The 20,806-nt window shown below is 40.8% G+C and overlaps 1 protein-coding gene across 1 annotated transcript in view; it reads right to left on the reverse strand.

Moving 5' to 3' along the window:
* LOC127646528 (contactin-4-like) overlaps positions 1–20,806 on the reverse strand; it is a 157,749-nt gene that overhangs the window by 20,918 nt on the left and 116,025 nt on the right. Inside the window, exons 11-16 of the mRNA XM_052130275.1 lie at positions 20,563–20,713; positions 6,321–6,448; positions 4,170–4,342; positions 1,811–1,928; positions 1,284–1,442; positions 365–514 (exon numbers count right to left, since the gene is read on the reverse strand). Coding sequence (XP_051986235.1) covers positions 365–514; positions 1,284–1,442; positions 1,811–1,928; positions 4,170–4,342; positions 6,321–6,448; positions 20,563–20,713 — 879 coding nt within the window. The remainder of the gene's footprint in view (positions 1–364; positions 515–1,283; positions 1,443–1,810; positions 1,929–4,169; positions 4,343–6,320; positions 6,449–20,562; positions 20,714–20,806) is intronic.

Below are 20,806 nucleotides of genomic sequence, written 5' to 3' on the forward strand. Positions count from 1 at the left end.
TTATGTAATTTTTTGGTGAACTATCGTTTTAAAGAATCTAGCAAACATGTCCATGCAACAACGACACCACTGCATATGAAAAACAATTTCCTTGTGGTTTAAAAGTGGTCCTTCTTTGATGCCAGTTCAATTTCTGCACACTTAGTTTGTGTCCTAATTGTCTGTAAATTATTATGCAGTTTGGATGTACCCACAGTACGCAGGATAACTGATGTGAATGTTCAAGTATTTATTTCTCATGCCTGAACTCTATTACGAGGAGTCACTCCCAGTGATTTAAACTAATTATAGAATTAAATTACATTTTCTCCTTCCTGATGAATTGGTGATGGCAGATTTAGAAACAGGAGAGATGAAAGCGTACCTGCAGCTTTGGTGCGAACGGGTTTGGATGGCACGCTGGGCTCCCCCACTCCCACGTTGTTGATAGCCACAACTCTAAATTCATAATCTACCCATGGATTTAGATCCACCACTGTCGCATGAATCATCTGTCCAGGCACAGAATCAGGAACTAGGATTAAAGAAATTTGGAATAAAAAATACATAAATTCCCATCTGTGCTAAATCCACAACCATCATTATTTTTGCAATAACTTTGGCAGATACAGTATATTTCTTTCTCTTTTCTTTTTTTTTTTTTTTTTTGCAATTGCACATTTCTCTTTTTTTATTTATCTTTCATAGTGCATTAAAACAGGAATTTGCATGATTCACTCTCTAGAATAGTCAAAGTGCCACATTTAAATGACTCTGTTAAAAGCATAGACAGATGAACATTTTATTGCTCAAAGGGTTGTTCTTTTATAGCTCAGAAGAGCTTACAGTTCATTTTCATTTAAGTATCAACATTATCTCAGATGTTTCCTCTTAAGTTCCTTAGGAGAAATCAAAAATCAAAAGTATAGAGTAAAAAAATATATATTTATATAAAATATTGTGGATAGCTTAGCCCAGACAATTTGCTCTTTGAAGAATTTGATGAGAAATGTTTGAGTTCATAATTAAATCTCTGATTTTTAATTGCAGATTTTGGTATCTTGGCAAATCTGAGCACAATTTGATGCATTGTTAAGAATTCTTCTGAAATTCCTTTTCTCAGGAGAAAAATCTGAGAAGTATGAGACTTGAGCAAATTCATCATTTGCTGTCTAGGATAAACAATTGAGATATTAACAGGATCTTATTTGTGATTCTCTTTTGTATGGGTATGGACAGTTGCTTCATGCAGCAACTTGTAGGCTAAACCTACATTCTATGATTGATTAAGCAGACTACTGTACCAGTTTTGACTGCTTGCCATCCAATAGAGAATGGCGTCCTGGCTTGTACGATGTAGAAGGTAACTGGACTGTGGTTGTCTGGCCCCGGGCCCCATGAGAGTTGAGCGGTCCTATCTGTGACGTCCCCAACCAACACGCCAACCGGTGCACCAGGGGGCCCTGACAAAACCACCAAAAAGGACTCAAAACTTGCTGTGTGTACTCAACAGAGAAGGGCACAGCAAAGTGACCAAGTATCTCGCAATGTGAGTCAAGTCTGCCCACAAAAGGCTCTATGCTTAATATTCAGAACCAGAGAGAAAGATTCTTCAAATTGATGATGGAAATACAAAGGTTCTAAAGAGCAAGAAGCAGGGAATTAATGCATTGATTTCAGATACTCCTGTAGTCATTCAAGAGCCAAATGAATGAATAAAACAGAAATAGTGGGGAATGGGCAAAGCATGAGTCCTTTTTAATTAATATTTGATAAATGCTCAGAAAAGTGTAGAATACTGAACACCTCCTTGAGGGGGAGGCACGCATACCTCTGACAATTAGGTGTGCTGCGGCGGACACACTGTCCACTGCTGTATGCACCATGCAGACGTACTTTCCAGAGTGCTTTAGCTGTACGTTTCTGATCATAAGATCACCAGACGATTCCTAGAAAAAGATATAGCAACAGTCACTGTAGTTAATAAAACATTAATTTCTATATTTAGATCAAATACCTAACAAAAAGGTACTGTGGGGTGCCATCACTTACATAAATGTACTATGTTATTAACATTTGATACCACCACAAATTAATAAAAAAGTAATATGGTATTATAATCTAATGCTTTCACAAAGTAATCAAAAAATACTATGGTATTATCACTTGATACTAGGGCTTTCACAATAATGAAATTTGGCTGACGATTAATTGTCAAAAAATAATCGCGATTATGATGATTAATAGTCAGTTTTAGAGCTTTTATCATTAATTGTCATAAAAAATGTCATACTTCTTAAGGTGTATGTGTGCTTCATACACATTAAGTCATTTATTCATGTTTAACTTGAAATCATATAATAAAATAGGGATATACACTCACTGAGCACTTTATTAAGAACACCAATACACCTAATTATTCATGTGATTCTCTAATCATCCAATCATGTGGCGGCAGCGCAGTGCCTATAATCATACAGATACGGGTCAGGAGCTTCAGTAAATGTTCACATCAACCATCAGAATGGGGAAAAAATGTGATCTCAGTGATTTCGACCATGGCATGATTGTTGGTGCCAGACGGGTTGGTTTGAGTATTTTTGTAACTGCTGATCTCCTGGTATTTTCATGCACAACAGCCTCTAGAGTTTACTCAGAATGGTGCCAAAAAAAATAAACATCCAGAGAGTGGCTATTCTGCAGATGGAAATGCCTTGTTGATGAGAGAGGTCAACAGAGTCTAGACTGGTTCAAGCTGACAGAAAGTCTATTATAACAATTGTAGTGAGCAGAATTGCATCTCAGAAAGCACAACACGTCCAACTTTGAGGTGGATGGGCTAAAACAATGGAAGACAATAGAGCTCCTAATAAAGTGCTCAGCGAATGTATGATTTCCATTAAGGTTTTAAAAACATGAAAAATTACATTTGAAATATCCAAATATTTCCAAAATACTTAAAATATCTGTCTCTCTTTTTGGTCAACTTTAGTCTTGGTCCACTTTACAATTACATTGTTTTATTTATTTATTTATTTGGAACCAAGCATTTTTTGGAACCACAGAAACCTGAATAGCTTTTATACTATATAAAGTAATATCTCACCAGCAAGAGTGCTGTATGTCCATCTATCAGCACAGTTGCTATTATATTACAATATGTTATGTTATATTAGACAGTATTATGTTGTGTTTTGTTATATTAAATTGTGCTATAGTAAAATATATCTGTCCTACATTATTCACTTTCACACGTTATTTTAAGTTTCTCAGATTAAACCAAAAAGTCCATATTTCACATGAAGGAAGACCTTTAAGATTCTGTGTTTCTTCATTCTATCATCTCCACAGAAATGTTATAGAGTAAGCGGCCATCTTCTCCTCACTGCATGTATAAACCCCATTGACCAAGAACATTTGATATTACATAAATGTTAAATAAAAGTGAAACGCTTTGTGTTCACTATCAAAATTCTTGTTTATATTATCAAAATTTGTGTTTATATTAACATGGGTGTCATCAACCTCCACGGAGGTTTTTTAATTGAATCAGAGTTTAATTGAATCAGAGTTTAATTGAAATAGACACACAAAGGTGTCGTTCATGGCATTTATCTATTTGCTAATAATTTCTATTACTTTTTCCAGGCCTGGAAAGCAAATTGTAATATTTTCTGATATATTTTTCTATGACTGTGGGAACCCTGTAAATATTACACATTTGAGACATCTCATAAATCAAATGCCAATGAAGGGACAAATGTCTCACTGCCTCTCATATTTGCTCGGCTAGTTAAGATAAGGTTCTTCAAGCCTGCTTAGACAAGCAATCCTCAGAGCCCAGCCATTCGCTCATTTTATCATTGCTCTCTCCAGGTTCTAAAAAGAAATACTGGGCAACCTGAAAAGCACTGTGGATCTACACAGTTAGAGATAGGGTCCCGTGGATAGCTATGTGAGGTTCTCTGTGTGTTAAACAGGGTTCAACGTAAATCCTGTAATCAGACAGATTTGTGCCTCAGTGTTCAGTGAGCAGCCAGGTGCCCTTGTACTCAAGAAAAAAAAAATGAAAACACACAAAGTCATTCTCTGTACTGCCATTCCTCTAAACAAAAGGATAATTTCTAAGAAGAATCAAAGGTAAATTTGCAACATTTTGCAAAATAACAAACACAATGCCAGAAACGCACCCCTCCTATCATTCCAAAGTGGTCGTGTCTACTGAAATCTATGAGTTTCCCACTGAAGAACCACTTAAAGGTAGGGTGTAGAGTGGAGTCTTTAGATACTTCACATGGCAGGACAATGCTCTCCCCTACTGTGGCATCCATACTCAGTGGAGGCACTGTAATCTTGGTTGGTTCTGTCAAAAAAAAAAAAAAGAGTTTTGAGTGCATTAAAGGGAAGAAAGGACCAGTTTTGTAAGGAAAAAAGTCTTGAAGTTCTCAAGCAGTGGTCTATTATCAAAAGAAGACTACAAATTGTATTGTTGGCTTGCCAAAGCCAACACAGTGTTATTCTACAAACACGGTTTACTGTATTTTATTTTAATTTTTTATCCCAAAACAAAGACCAACATTTCTAACTCAAACTCTTACTATAACTATTACGATACATCCACAAAACTTGGCACAGACCTTATGACTGTTCTGCTATATCTTTTCTAAATGATCGGATTTCCATTTTTATGTATCTGGTGACCAATGGCTGACTGATGTCTGTCTGTCTAAGGCATGTGCCACTCAAGTTTTAAAAACTATTCTACTATTAAAAAACCACTATTGCAAATGCTTCTATTTTGCATTTGAACTGAAATATTAAGATACATTTCAGAGTGTTGTAGTATTCAGTATTGTTTTAATGCCCTTTTCCTTTAACAACAGCATCCACTCAAGCTGGTATGGACTCCATAGCTTTGTACAAAACCTAATGATCCATGTTATCAGCATGATTTGAGAATGTTCCAAAGAACAACTTGTATGGAATCAAGGAAATCCGTATTATTTTACGATGGAGTAATGCCTGTTTCCCAAACCAGCATGTATATCACTTGTTAGAAAGTAGAACTTTTGTGCTTCATTACGGGAGCTGTCCGGCAAAGGTAACGATCAATTTGGCTAATATATCCAAGAGTTTGTCTTCCCACATAACGATAATGTGGAAATACCGAATACATGGAAGTTGTTTGTTACCTTGTTGAGGTGCCACAAGTTATTAACTATTACTACATTTATTTAAATAAATGATTATAGCTTTTTTTTGCGATTTCAGATGTATTAATGATCATAGAGATTAATGAAAGTGACATAAGAAATGCATGTAATGTGAATGTATGCAATGTGCATCATAATGAGGGAAAGATGACAGGCTACTGGAGCCAATTTGAACCTGCCATTTTAAGAAGGAAGAGAGAGAGAGAGAGAGAGAGAAAATCGCTTATCACATACACTCTCACTGTAATCTCCATTGTTAATCATTTTTTAAATATATTTAGGCCTATTTATTTAAGTTTTAAACTGCAGGGTCTCATTACTCACATATGTCTTCTTTAAAATATGTTTAATAATTCCGTCGATTGTGTGTGTGTGAAGCTCAAAATTAAAAGACTGACCTTGAACCTGCTTTGCTCTTTCCTGACTCATCCATTGCCCCGAAAGAAGAGCTTTTTACAATAATCTTTCTATTGCCATTTAACTAAGTTATTTTAACACTTTTTTACTCTCTGAAACAGTGTACCTGGCTTTCCAATAATCAAAATATATTAATATATTTTAATAAATGCCCCTTTGTCTCAAGAAAGAAGTTGCACTGGACTTAGGAGTGGTTTAAAGCTCTTGTTAATTTACAAAAGTTTTTTCGTACTACGTACCATCGAGTATAAGTACTACTTAAGAGCTACTAATATTTTACTTGGTGCTTCGGGAAACCCAGCAATAGACCTGAATTTGAATAATCCTATCCTGTTGAAGCCAACATATTGTCCAAAAGACATGCATATATATTGCCATAAGTTATTACAGAAGGAAATTGAGAATAAAAATTGCAACAGCAGCATATTTTTAATTAAACATGCAGAAAGTGGCTGAGAATATCCTTTGCCTGAGCTGTAGATGGCTAAGGATTTGTTCACACCAGCGGTTGGACCAATAACTCACAGATGACAAAAGCCTGGATGAGTTATACCTCTGTCAAACTGGCAGGAACATAAAACAACTATATATTTCATTATCAATTTCATGCTTGAGTTGCTCACTTTTTTCCACCGGTCCTCATCCGGATTTAAGACAACCGCTTAGAAGTGACAGAAATACGCTGTTTGTGAAATGCGAAAGGTGTTTTACCTTTGACCACTAAAGTGCCGCTACTGCTGGATGTGCCAAATGGGTTTCTGGCCACACAAGTGTACCTGCCTGCATCCGATTTGGTAACGTTGGTGATCCTAAGGGTGCCGTCCTCTAAGATTATCCATCTGTAAATAATACATTTGAATTACTGGTATTAACATGGCCAAAGGCACCAAGGGCATTCCCTAAGAAGAAATAACAATAGACGCAAACAAGTGTTGACATACAGTAACAGTATAGAGCTAAAAAAATTAAAGTGCATCACATAGCTCAGATAATTTGGACTTGGAAGAATTGAATGTGAAACATTTAAATACATATTGAAATCTCTGACTTTTGGTATCAGACTTTGGTATCTTGGCAAAATGGAGCACACTTTGAGACTATATCTCCTCTGAAACTCTGGAGACATGTGGCATGAAATCTTACATTCTAATCCTCCACAATATTAAAATTAAACAATAACAAAATTAAATAAACAAAATAAAAAGTAGACTGTGGATATCCACTTTGCTACAGCAATCGTGAAGCTACATCCATGATTCGCATCAGATCGTCAGCTCCAGCATCAATTACTTCAATTTCATTGTGCATGTAAACACACTGTAAACTTCACTGTTGTTCTTACTGACTTAAGCTATGTGCACAAGTGTTATGCATATGTCCATTTACATTTTGGTGCAAAAATCAGAAATAACCCAATGATTTCCGATTTCTTTTTTTACGTTATACATGCTGATTTTTAGTAGTTATCAGCATATGGGTGTGAATCTAAGCTTAGTCAATGTTTACTTATCGTTGTCTCTGCAAATTAAGCTGAGATGGAAGAATGTATTTTAACATCTAAAATTACACAGAGCAGCTATAAAAGAGTTTTGAATAAATGTTGCTTAAAATTTTAATTTAAAAGAAAAATATAAAATCTGAATAATTTCAAATAATTTGATAATGCTTTCTACTATTTATAGAGTGCAGTAGTTTGAGGTCTATTTAACAAATTTTACAGTATTTAAATCCGTTCCAAAGATGCTACTCATTTCCCTTCCACAATAAGCACAGAAAACAAAGAAAAAAAAGATGCACAAACTCTGTGTGGGTCTGATCATGGTTCTAGGTAGAGTAAATCAAGTGTGGGCAGTGCAATTGACAGGCTACTGCAGAAGATCAAAGAATAAGCAAAGAAGGGTCTTTAACCCACACATCTTCTGACACACATAGTCTGCTCAGGTCTGAATCTGAGAGATTTAATGCTAAAAGATATAGCAGCCATGTCTTATTCCTTCTATCTTGTCTCCAACTATTCCAAACAGAAAATGTAAAAACAACCCTATATATATATATATATATATATATATATGTCTCTGTATGGTTGTATTTAAAAAAAAAAAAAAAAAGTGGGAAACGTCTAATAATGTCAAAGAACCATTAATCAAGTGGCACAGATCTTCAACAAGATATGGTCAGTAAAGTTTCAGTCTTTTAGGCTATGTGACTTAAAACATAAAACATCCACAATTAATGATAAGGTGAACTTACTATTACAATTGAAAAATTACTTCAAAATTACTTCAAAGAGTTCTCATAAAAAATCCTCCACATGCAGCAATGACAGCTTTGCAGATCCATGGCATTCTAGCTGTTAGTTTGCCCAGATACTCAGGTGACATTTCACCACATGCATCCTGTAGCACTTGCCATAGATGTGGATGTCTTGTCGTGCACTTCTCATGCACCTTACAGTCCAGCTGATCCCACAAAAGCTCAATGGGTTAAGATCCAAAACAAATTTTCCAATTATCTCTTGTCCAAAGTATTTGTTTTGTTGCCAACTCTAAACTTTTATTTTTGTTTTCTGTTTCAAAAGTGTATTTTTCTTTGCAATTCTTCCCATAAGGCCTGCACCCCTGAGTCTTCTCTTTACTGTTGTACATGAAACTAGTGTTGAGCGGATAGAATTCAATGAAGCTGTCAGCTGAGGACATTTGAGGCATCTATTTCTCAAATTAGAGACTCTGATGTACTTATCCTCTTGTTTAGTTGTGACTGGGCCTTCCACATCTCTTTCTGTTCTTGTTAGAGCCAGTTGTCCTTTGACTTTGAAGACTCTATTGTTCAACTTTGTATGAAATATTCAGTTTTTTGGCCATTTCAAGCATTGTATAAACTTAATGTTATGATGGTAAGTGAGGACCCAAAAGCGATGTAGCAAAACAGAGTCTTTTAATGAAGCTCAGGGAATAATGTCAAACACAAAGTCTTCTCCTTGAGAGGAATACAAACAAACAGCCCGCAGAGAGGGCGATAAAAAACTGAACAAAACAAGTGCTTCCTTAGATCCCGAGCAAGTCCATGGGCAACAGACAGGGTAAGCGGAGAGTAACACTTGGAAAGGGACGCTGAAGTCGGCGATTTGCGACGAGAACAGCGGAGGTTGGTACCCGAGGCTGCTCTGAAAAGGAGACAGGCCGGTAGCAGACGACGGAAGCGAATTATGGGCGTATTCTGCCCAGGGAAGGTGTTCGGACCAGGACGCGGGATTACGGAATGAAAGGCTGCGCAAGATGCGGCCGACAGTCTGATTGGCCCGTTCGGCTTGACCGTTAGATAGAGGGTGGAAGCCGGACGAGAGACTGACGGAAGACCCAATCAAGCGACAAAACTCCTTCCAAAACTGGGACGTAAATTGCGGACCTCTATCCGAAACAATATCAGAGGGGAGGCCATGAATTCTGAAAATAATTTCGATGATTATTTGCGCCGTCTCTCTGGCGGAGGGGAGCTTAGTGAGGGGGATAAAATGGTCCGCCTTAGAAAATCGATCGATGACAGTGAGAATGACTGTGTTGCCCGCCGACGCAGGGAGTCCGGTGATGAAATCTAAGGCGATGTGTGACCACAGTCGAGAGGGGATGGGAAGTGGTCTGAGAAGTCCGGCCGGAGAAGAGTTCCCTGACTTGGTCTGCGCGCAAACGGAACAAGCCGCCACGAAACGAAGCGTGTCACATTCCCGAGTGGGCCACCAAAAACGCTGGCGAATGGAAGCGAGCGTGCCTCGAACGCCGGGTGACCAGCCAACTTGGCCGAAAGTGAGCCCACTGAAGAACGGCCAGGCGGGTAGGGGCGGGAACGAAGAGGAGGTGTCTAGGACAGGTGCGCGGCGAGGGAGTGAGAGCGAGCGCTCGTTTAACCTGCCTCTCTATTCCCCAGACAGTTGACCCAACGATACGGGCCGTAGGGAGAATCCCCTCGGGGTCCGTGGGGACTTCGGGGGAATAGAGACGTGACAAGGCATCGGGCTTGGTGTTCTTGGAACCAGGGCGGTAGGAAATAATGAAATCAAATCGGGCGAAAAACAGAGCCCAACGAGCCTGGCGCGCATTGAGTCGTTTGGCAGAACGAATGTACTCTAGGTTCCGATGGTCAGTCCAAACGACAAAAGGAACGGTCGCCCCCTCCAACCACTGTCGCCATTCGCCTAGAGCTAGGCGGATGGCGAGCAGCTCGCGGTTACCCACGTCGTAGTTACGTTCAGACGGCGACAGGCGATGAGAAAAGTACGCGCACGGATGGACCTTGTTGTCCGAGGAAGAGCGTTGGGAAAGGATGGCTCCCACGCCCACCTCTGACGCGTCAACCTCAACCACGAACTGTTTGGACAAATCAGGTGTAACAAGGATGGGTGGGGACGTAAAGTGGTTCTAGAGGAGATCAAAAGCCCCCTGGGCGGAAACGGACCATCTAAAGCACGATTTGACAGACGTAAGGGCAGTCAGGGGGGCGGCCACCTGACTGAAATTACGGATGAAGCGTCGATAAAAATTGGCGAAACCGAGAAAGCGCTGCAGCTCGACGCGCGACTTAGGTACGGGCCAGTCTAAAACAGCTTGGACCTTTGCAGAATCCATTCTAATACCCTCTGCAGAAATGACAGAGCCGAGAAAACTAACGGAGGCGGCATGGAAAGTGCATTTCTCAGCCTTCACGTAAAGACGGTTCTCTAATAGGCGCTGGAGGACGCGACGCACATGCTGGACATGAATTTGGAGAGACGGAGAGAAAATCAGGATGTCGTCGAGATAAACGAAAACAAAGATCTTTAGCATGTCTCTCAGGACGTCATTAATTAGTGCCTGAAAAACGGCAGGGGCGTTAACGAGGCCGAACGGAAGAACCCGATATTCAAAGTGCCCTAACGGAGTGTTAAACGCTGTCTTCCACTCGTCCCCCTCCCTAATGCGAACGAGATGGTAAGCGTTACGCAGATCCAATTTGGTGAAAAACTTAGCTCCGTGCAAGATCTCGAAAGCTGATGACATAAGAGGGAGCGGGTAACGATTCTTAACTGTTATGTCATTCAACCCTTGATAATCAATGCAGGGGCGCAAGGAACCGTCCTTCTTCTGAACAAAAAAAACCCTGCCCCGGCGGGAGAAGAGGAGGGGACAATAGTACCGGCATCGAGAGCTACGGATAAATAATCCTCGAGAGCCTGACGTTCGGGAGCCGACAACGAGTAAAGTCTTCCCCGGGGGGGAGTGGTTCCCGGGCGAATTTCAATACTACAATCATAAGAACGATGGGGGGGAGGGAAGTGGCCCGGGAATGACAGAACACCGTCCGCAGATCGTGATACTCCTCCGGTACCCCCGACAAATCACCAGGCTCCTCCTGAAAAACAGAGACAGAGGATACAGGGGGAACAGCAGACATTAAACATTTAACATGACAAGAGACATTCCACGAAAGGATAGTATTCTTAGCCCAATTAATAGAGGGATTATGTTGAACTAACCAGGGATGGCCTAAAACAATAGGGGCGAAAGGGGACTGAAAAATAAAAAAAGAAATGGTCTCGCTGTGATTACCGGAGACAGTGAGGGTCAAAGGTAATGTCTCACGCTGAATCTTGGGAAGGGAACTGCCGTCGAAGGCAAACAGGGCCGTGGGCTTACATAAGTCCATGAGGGGGATACCATGTTCCCGAGCCCAGGTGTCGTCCATGAAACAGCCCTCCGTGCCAGAATCAATCAACGCCCTGCAGGTGGCAGCAGAGCCAGTCCAGCGAAGATGGACAGGAAGAGTGGTGCAAGACCTCGAAGGAGAGACCAGAGTAGTAGCGCTCACCAGTAGCTCTCCTCTTACTGGCGAGCACTGGCCTCTTACCGGGCAGGAGGTCACGAAGTGTGAGGCAGAACCGCAGTAGAGGCAAAGACGGTGGGTGATTCTCCGCTCCTCTTCCTTAGCCGAAATGCGGATGCCCCCCAGTTGCATGGGCTCAGGAACCAAGGTGGTGGCGGAGGGTGGTAGTGCTGCAGAGAGGGAGCAAAGGAAAATGTGGACTCCTGGTCGCGAGCTCGGCGACGGCGATCAAAACGTCTCTCTAGGCGAATAGCAAGCTCGATCAAGGCATCCATGAGGGAGGGAACCTCTCGGGAAAGAATCTCCTCCTGAATCTCCGTGCAGAGACCATCCAAAAAACGGGCGAGCAGCGCCGGCTCGTTCCAGTCACAGGAGGCTGCGAGAGTATGGAACTCAATGGAGTAGTTAGTAACAGACCGCTTACCCTGACGCAAAGACGATAAGACCCGGGATGCCTCTTCACCAAAAACAGAGCGGTCAAATACCCGTATCATCTCCTCCTTGAAATCCTGATAACAGTTAGTACATTCAGCCTCCGCCTCCCAGATGGTCGTTCCCCACTCTCGAGCCTGTCCAGAAAGGAGAGAAACAACGTAGGCGATACGGACTCTGCTCTGGGCATAAGTAGTGGGCTGGAGAGAAAAAACAACGTCACACTGGGTGAGAAAAGCACGGCATTCAGAGGGCTCACCAGTGTAGCACGGCGGGTTATTAATCCTGGGCTCTGGAGGCTCGGGAGCCCTGGAGGTGACTGGTGGCTTGGGGCGAAGGAGAAGAATCTGCCTCGAAAGTTTGGAGACTTGAGCAGCCAGGCCCTCAATGGCGTGTCGTGCTGCAGACAGCTCTGCCTCATGTCTGCCCAACATTGCTCCCTGGTACTTGACGGCTGACAGGAGTGAGACCGGTGTCGCTGGGTCCATCTTGGTCGGATTCTTCTGTTATGATGGTAAGTGAGGACCCAAAAGCGATGTAGCAAAACAGAGTCTTTTAATGAAGCTCAGGGAATAATGTCAAACACAAAGTCTTCTCCTTGAGAGGAATACAAACAAACAGCCCGCAGAGAGGGCAATAAAAAACTGAACAAAACAAGTGCTTCCTTAGATCCCGAGCAAGTCCATGGGCAACAGACAGGGTAAGCGGAGAGTAACACTTAGTGAGAATCCGACAAAGAATGCAGTGAGAGCAAGGGGAGAAATAGAGAGCTTAATCAGAGGAGAGAGGGAACAGGTGGGAAGAGGATTAACGAGGAATACAGGGGAGATGAGAAACAGCTGAAAGAGGAGGGAAGGACAGGGAAGGTAACATATAACGATCAACAGAGGGCGGCAGAGTAGAGGGAAAGAACAGAAGTGAGACATACCAAGATAAGACATGACACTTAATTCCTCAAAACAATGATTGACTGATGAGTTTCTTGAGAAAGCTGTTTCTTTTTTGCCATTATTGGGCTAATATTGACCTTAAGACATGCCAGTATATTGCATACTGTGGCAACTCAAAAACAAACACAAAGACAATGTTAAGCTTCATTTAATAAAACAAATAGCTTTCAACTGTGTTTGATATAATTGCAAGTGATTTTCTATTACCAAATTAGCAATTTAGCATGATGACTCAAGGTGTTGGAGTGATGGCTGCTGGATATGGGGCCTTTCTAGATTTGATCAAAAATGACTTTTTTCAAATAGTGATGGTGCTAATGTTTTACATCAGTAATGTCCTGACTATATTTAATGATCAGTTGAATGGCACTTTGGCTAATTAAAGTACCAATTTGCCTTCTTTATATATATATATATATATATATATATATATATATATATATATATATATATATATATATATATATATATATATACTGTATATATATATTAGGGGTTTAACAGTTCTCTGTAAAAATGGGTCGCCACCCACGGTTCGGTAAGCACTGGCATCTCGTATACTTTAAGTTTATTGACGCAAAACGGATGCAAGTTTTTGAGAAGAAAATAAAGTGTCAAATAGACACGTATAGTTACATCCTGCTTTAAAGCTTCTGAGAGAAGGTAAATTGGGCGCACCCTCACACATTATACTGCACACTGGGACAAATTACCTCAGCACCATGACAATATTTTCTAAAACAATCCAGGAAGTCAAACTGAAAAGCCCCCATAACACACCCCTTGAACGTAAGGAGAAGGTAAGACAGCATCCCAGCATACAGATAGACAGCTACGCTGCTGTTGTGACAGGAAGAGGTATTGCAGACACAAGCGACTTCAGCAAGGTTGATATTTCATAACATGATTAGGTCAGGAATCATACATTCTTATTTTTAGTAAAACCACTTAAATTCATATACTATAACATCCAGGGTATGTTTTATACTGACTTGGGAGAAAAAAGCAAGAACCCTGATTTTGTAAATATTGTATATAGTTCAGATATCATAATATTACTTGAGACATGAAGTCAATTAGTGTCTAAAACTTACACTCCTTCAAACTACAGATACTTTTTAACCATTTATTAACACATTTCCTACTAAACCACATTTGAGTTATGATAACATGATAAACAAAAATGGAAAGCAAATTCTGCAGCTCTGTAAACGTATGGTCTCTATATAGTTAACAGCAAAACAAAGGGCGATTCTCTGGGTCGATTTACCTACTGCTCTTCTCTAGGCAGCAGCAAAGTGGATACGCCATCACAGATCAAGGCCAAAACAAGATAAATTACTTTAAAGTGATACAACGGCTACCATTCTCAGACCACTGGCACACTGTCATTAGTCTGAAGATATCAGCCAGTCTTCTACTACTACTTCTAATCAGGATCTACTTCAAATCAGAAGTCTAAACTATATCCCCTCCAAACCAGATTCTTCTGGATAAAAGAAAGTCGAGCCCAGTAGGAAGCTGAACACTACAGCACTCAGGTTGAGAACATGATACGTGTTTTTCTTCACCACAACAAAGCTCAACAATATTGAGTAAGCAGTTATTCAAAATGTATTCTGGGATTATGGAACAATTTAAATAAGTCAAAAATAAAAAATCTTGCTGCTCAGATAGAATATGCAACGAGATGTTGAAACATGGCAGCCCGAAACTGAATGAGGCCATTCTCAAATTATTCAATTTGCTCTTAAAATTTTAGAGCTGCTCAGAGTTTTAGCTCCGAGCAGCTCTTTGTCTGCTCAGTGGAAAGCGTAAGGGAAGCACTGTCTCCAAACAGAGGATCGCCCACTGCGTCGTCGATGCCATCACCATGGCATACCACGCCCAGCACGTGCCGCTCCCTGCTGGCTTACGAGCCCATTCTACTAGGGGTGTTCTTGGACGTTGTCTCATGGTGCCTCTCTAGATGACATATGTAGAGCCGAGGGCTGGGCAACAACCTAACACCTTTCTAAGGTTCTATAACCTCAGGGTTAAGCCAGTTTCATCCTGTGTGATATCAGGTGACAAAAACAGGTATGTTCGGGTCAGGTGGCCGGGTGTCCCTCTTATGCATATTGCCTTTCCCCTCCCTTGAGGTGAAGACGTGCACTCTTTGCCCAGTTGCGTTCACAAGAAGTGTGAACCATTCTACCTCCCTAGCCTAGTGGTCGTCGAGTCTTTGGAGAGGCTCGCTGCTGCACCAGTACAGGCGTCACACAGGCCCCCGTACTGAGGTAGGTGCTCCACATGTGCTGGTTGTCCCCCTAGGCAACCCTGTGTGATGCATATTCCGCAAAATGGTTTCCCTGCCAGTAAACAGAGTCTTCCTTAGGCAGAGGGCCCTCTGTCCTTGGTTGCCGTGTTTGTAGTAACTACTCCCCCCTTGGGTAGGATCTACCACGACGCTGCTCAGCACGATGTGCTTTCGCTCCTAACCGGTAAGACCATGTGTTGTATTCCACCTAACCCCCCCCCTCGGAGCCTGGTGTGGTCTCCACAGTGTCCTCCTCTTTGGAGGGACACCCCCCAGCTTGGACCATATATTTGGCCCCCAGCCGAACAATTTAGTTCCTTTTTTTGGGGAGAACAATAGAGAGGAGGCCATGGCTGGCCAGCCAGTCCTTATACTTCTGAGCAGTTAGCCGTTCCCCAAGGTGCAGGGGACCGCTTCATGCCTGCCAGTGTGTTGGGGTAGTTTTGTGACGGCTTGCTGCGCTGGCTATGAGGCACACAGAGGTCTGCCTGTCTAACCGTAACTCGGTTCAGCTCTTGTGGCATTTTCCATTGGGAACACTAGTGTCAACTCATCGACACAACGTCGAGTGAGTGACAGATAGAAACGTCTCGGTTACTGACGTAACCTCCATTCCCTGATGGAGGGAATGAGACGTTGTGTCCCTCCTGCCACAACACTGAACCAACCGCTGAAATAGCCAGGTCTTTGGCTCGGCTCCTCAGTGCGATACCCGATGTGTGTTTGCAGCATCACTCCTTTTATACCCATATTTCCGGGGGAGTGGCATGCAAATTCCACACGCCAATTTCCATTGGCCTTTTCTCAAGATCAGAGATGTCTGGGCTCCGCAGGAGCAACCCCATAATTATTTAACTCATCGACACAACGTCTCGTTCCCTCTATCAGGAAACGGAGGTTACGTTAGTAACCGTGACGTTAAGTTGTCTGTAACTCATTGTTCTCTGTAGTTACTGCTCTTTATAATTTGTGTACTTACCTGTATGTTGTTTTAAGTATATAATACACGTTTTTATGATTTATTTATTTATTTGTATTATTACTATTACAGGTGGCCCTGCGATGGATTGGCGACCTGTCCAGGGTGTCCCCCGCCTTTCGCCCAATGTTAGCTGGGATAGGCTCCAGCCCCCCGCGACCCTGTACACAGGATAAGCGGTTGACGATAGATGGATGGATGGATTACTATTACAGAATGCTTGGCAACATTGTACATTGTATGCAGTCATGCCAATAAAGCTAATTTAACTTAGAGAGAGAGAGCGAGAGAGAGAGAGAGAGAGATGGGGTGTGGTAGAGGACCATTTTAAATGGGGCTGACTCATTTAGGCTTAAATGTTTACCTGGTGCCTTATCATTATCCACCATGTGCAGGATGTTATCAACACATTAAAAGCAGTTTCCAAAAAGGCAACGAGAGCAGATGTGATTGTGGAGCTGGCGCTCTTGTAGAAAGTTGTCTGGATTATTGAAGGGACATGTGAGGAGATGTTGATAGTGTCTGACTGAAATATTAACTAGGAGTAAGTATGATCTGTCAATGCAGTAGAGTTGCAACAGCACAAAAAACAGCTATTTGCATATGTCAGCTGTTTTTCAATGATTTTATTACGTAAACGTGCTAGACATAATTCTTTGATCATTCTCTGACCCCAGCTTAGTTGGGATATGCGAAAACAACTGCATTTCATTGGCTCTGTACTTGTAATCTGCACAATGACAATAAAGTTGAATCTTAATCTCACTGTTTTTTCAGCATCTGCACAGGGCCACCACATTTTTAAGATGCTGTGTCATGTTAAAAAGAATTAAGTCTTAAGACACTTGCATTCTCATTGCACATCTGGTGTGAAAGGGCCATTAAACCACCACGAACACCCTAGCAATGGCTTAGCAACCACCTAGAACACTCTGGTAACTGGTTATCAATGTGATAAAACTCACTCAGGACACCTTCACAACTACATAGCAAAGTCCTGGCAACCACTCACAAAACCCTCTCATTGTGTAGATTTTTAATCAAGCAAGCACCACCCACATTTTCGTCAGAAAATATAAAAAAAGAAATAGTTATGATTTATTCTGTGCTTTACAACTAATGTATATTTAGCAAAACTGGAGGCCTGTAACACTTAAAGCGGTTGACTTTAAGAATTCTCAGAAGTGCACTGTCTACCTTTATGTACAACAGCAGCTAATGCAGCTTAGTTTTTAATAACAGGGAAAGGAATGGACGAAGCAATAGATAAATAAATATAGCAACGCAAATATGTTACACTGAGATCCCCGGTTATGCTGTGACCTTCTCTCAGAACAAATCAAACATGAACGCAGCAGGCCTGGCAGCCCAGAAATAAAAAAAAATTCAGCTTGACTATTTAAAATAAATATGTATTCACTATGGCTCAGAGAACATGCCTCATGCCAAGAGCTTTACTCTGATTTATTACAAAAAATCTCAAATGCTGAGCAATAGAAGCATGCTGCCCAGATGATCTGTGGGCAATGAGCTGCAGAAGTAGTAGCAAAAAAAAAGCAAGAACTATCTGCTTACAGAACGCAAGTTCTGACCACACAGAGCCACATTTATACGTGCGTCAAGACATGATGGCTTTGTAATCAGTCTCTGATCCTTCCTTTCCTGACCGCCCAGTGGAATATGATGACTAATCGATGCTTATCCTTACATGTTGGGGCACATCCAGAGAGTCACAGAATGACTTGCACAGAAAAGTTGCAATGCATCTTGAATTTATATGAACTCAGTACTGTGAGATTAGAAAGGCAACATATGACATGGAGACGTTCGCACATACTAGAACAAATTAAATGTTTCTGTTGACTGATCTTGATGTATGTTAAGATATGTTTGAAATGACATACTTTCATGCTATGTTTGCAGTTTGCACTCTATGTAAATTTTGTGTATGGTGTGCATGGATTACTTAGATGATTTAGTAATTTTGCCAAAATTTGCAGTATACAAAAATGCAAACTGCATGGAATACCATATCCGGTATTTCAATGCATTCAACTTGACCTTCAGTTTATAAAACTATGTTTGTCAGATAATTAAAACTTTTAATTCTGATAAGATAATGTCTGATTAGACATTAGATTGTGTTCAAATGTTGTTAGATATTAATGTGCCAAATTGCTATGTTGCTTGCCAATTGTAAACATCCTTCATTTAGTAATAATTATTATTACTATATTACTTGATGAAATAATTGTTTATTATGATTATTATAACTTATTAATGTGCATACTTATTTGGACATTGGTGTCTTTTATCAAATTTGTGTTACGGCAGCTTTATTTAAGCAGTTATTTTACTATTGTAAAAAGAGTTACCCATGTTAAATCACTATAACGCATTGCCTCATATAGTTTATTGCTTTATTTTAGCATCTCCTTGTTGATGCAGCATTTCAATTGACAGGCAAAAGTACAAAAAAATAACAATACAAATAAAGATTACACAAAACTGGATTTACCACGCAAAATAACCATGTTTTTTATATGATAACTGGATGTCGCTCGCTGAAATAAACATTGAGGTTTGCGAGGTCATGTGAAAACAATGAACTGTAGCAAATTATTGCGACAGTTAGCACCATAAAGAAGTGCACAAGTATGCAGTATATAGTATGTAATATAAAGCAAGCAGTATTCTAGTATTCCATTCCGAACACAACTGTACTGTATCCCACACTGCAATGCGTTCGAATTGACTTTCCAACTTCATTTCCAGTGGTGAATGAACTAAACATAATATCAATCTCTTGAGTGGACTTTCAAAAATTACACATTTGTTCATAAAAAATAACAATGTTTATCATCAAGAAGATAACTGGATGCCAATAGCAATTAAATATGCAAGGTAGTGAGGTCATGTGACTATTATGTAGCATACAAATTTTTAAACATACTGTACATTGTTGCAGATTGAAAACTACTTCAAATACTATTTTCAAAAATAGTAGGCAGTGGACTTATGCAGTACTCAGTAAGAAAATCCAAACATAGCTTCAAAGACAGTATCAGATACACAGTCTTGCACCTCTGGTCTCACTTCCATTCCCTCAGCAAGCCCATTCAGTCTAACTTACACCCCACTCTCCCTTGCTCCCCCTCTCCCTCATCCAATAATCACATCTTTCTGCAGAGACCCCGAGCAGCATCAGTGAGTCATGACATGTGTGTTCTCTCTCAGGTCCAGATGCACCACAGTGCACAGAGCGAGCTCCCATTGGTTACTGCTCCATCCCTATCCATTACTGGAGATCATACACTCTTCCCTCCTGCCACCAGTTCTGACATGGCCATGCTAGAGTGATTCTGTCCCATAGAAAGCCCACAGGACTGTGGTAGAACCAGGGGTATTTTAATTAGTAGGCACTCACTCTTGTGTGAAAAGTGCCATCAGGAAGGATGCTGTTGGTTTTGAATGTGCAACATCTGTGCTTGAACTTGTGCTCAGTATGGACAAAAAGAGGAAAACTATGTTAGAAATTATGTTGGAATAATAATACAGAAATTATTTTATGAAATTATGGAATGTGCTTTGCAAATAATGATGCTGAGGGAGAACAAATAGGAAACTAGCAATTGTGATTCAAACATACACAAAGCAGAGTTTCATACTTTCGCATAGGCCACGTTTTCATTTCAAAGTGAGTTTTGAAATTTTTGATTTTGCCACATCTAAGGCTTTTGTCCACAATGGAACATTGTTTTCCTTTTTACTTTCAAAAATGCTTTATAGTACTGATTACTTTGGAAAAATCTTGTTTTAAATTAATGATTTTTTAAAACTAAAACAGATTAGTGTAGTTTTTTGTGCATGATTTATATTCATTAAATGTTTAAAATTGTCCTGTTCATGCAAAGGTGGATTGGCTTTATATATTGTCTCTATGAACAAATAACCAAAGTCAAGCCCCTTTTCTTGCAACAGCCATGAAAACAGCCATGTCTCATCGAGTTACCAAAAACCCAACGCACATAACTGTATAATGTTAGAACTACACTCTCTGGCGCCAATGGTCTCTACGATCAAATTAAGCTTGCGATGCTTTTGGGAAACGCTACCCAGTGTGGTTTCGTTCACATAGCACAGGTTAACCAAACACAATTTTAATGTGGGTGTGAGTCTTAAAAATAAAAAGGAATCCGTTTGGTTATAGACTGTCGTTGTCAATTAAGTTTAAAATCAAACTGTGTGTGAATGTAACCTTATTTAGCACTTTAAACCAGGACTGACAACTGTATTTTGCTGCTGTGTGCACGTAGCGTATAGGAGGCATTGCTGCAGTACCTGCGCACCTGCAGTGCAAACAAAAGCTTGAGGCCCAGGGGATGGCAGCGAGAAGCTCATTTTGCACCTTTCATTAATGACTGATCTGCTGACCCATACCTCTTGCTGTCTTTCACAAACTCGTTGCCTTTCCTCCAAAAGTAAGATGCTCTGGGGGATGCGTGTGGCCGGCATTCGATGATAGCCTCCCCGCCTCTTTGGATCAGCGTGGTCTTCCTCAATGGGTTTTTGGAGAAGTCTGGAGGAGAGGCTGACAGACGAGACATGGTTTTAATCCAAAGAGATTCATATCTGTCTGGCTCAGGGATTTGATTTTAGCGTACATTTTTCACTATGAAATATA

Source organism: Xyrauchen texanus, chromosome 7 (genome assembly GCF_025860055.1).
Source record: "Xyrauchen texanus isolate HMW12.3.18 chromosome 7, RBS_HiC_50CHRs, whole genome shotgun sequence".
In the NCBI taxonomy this organism is placed as follows: Eukaryota; Metazoa; Chordata; class Actinopteri; order Cypriniformes; family Catostomidae; genus Xyrauchen; species Xyrauchen texanus.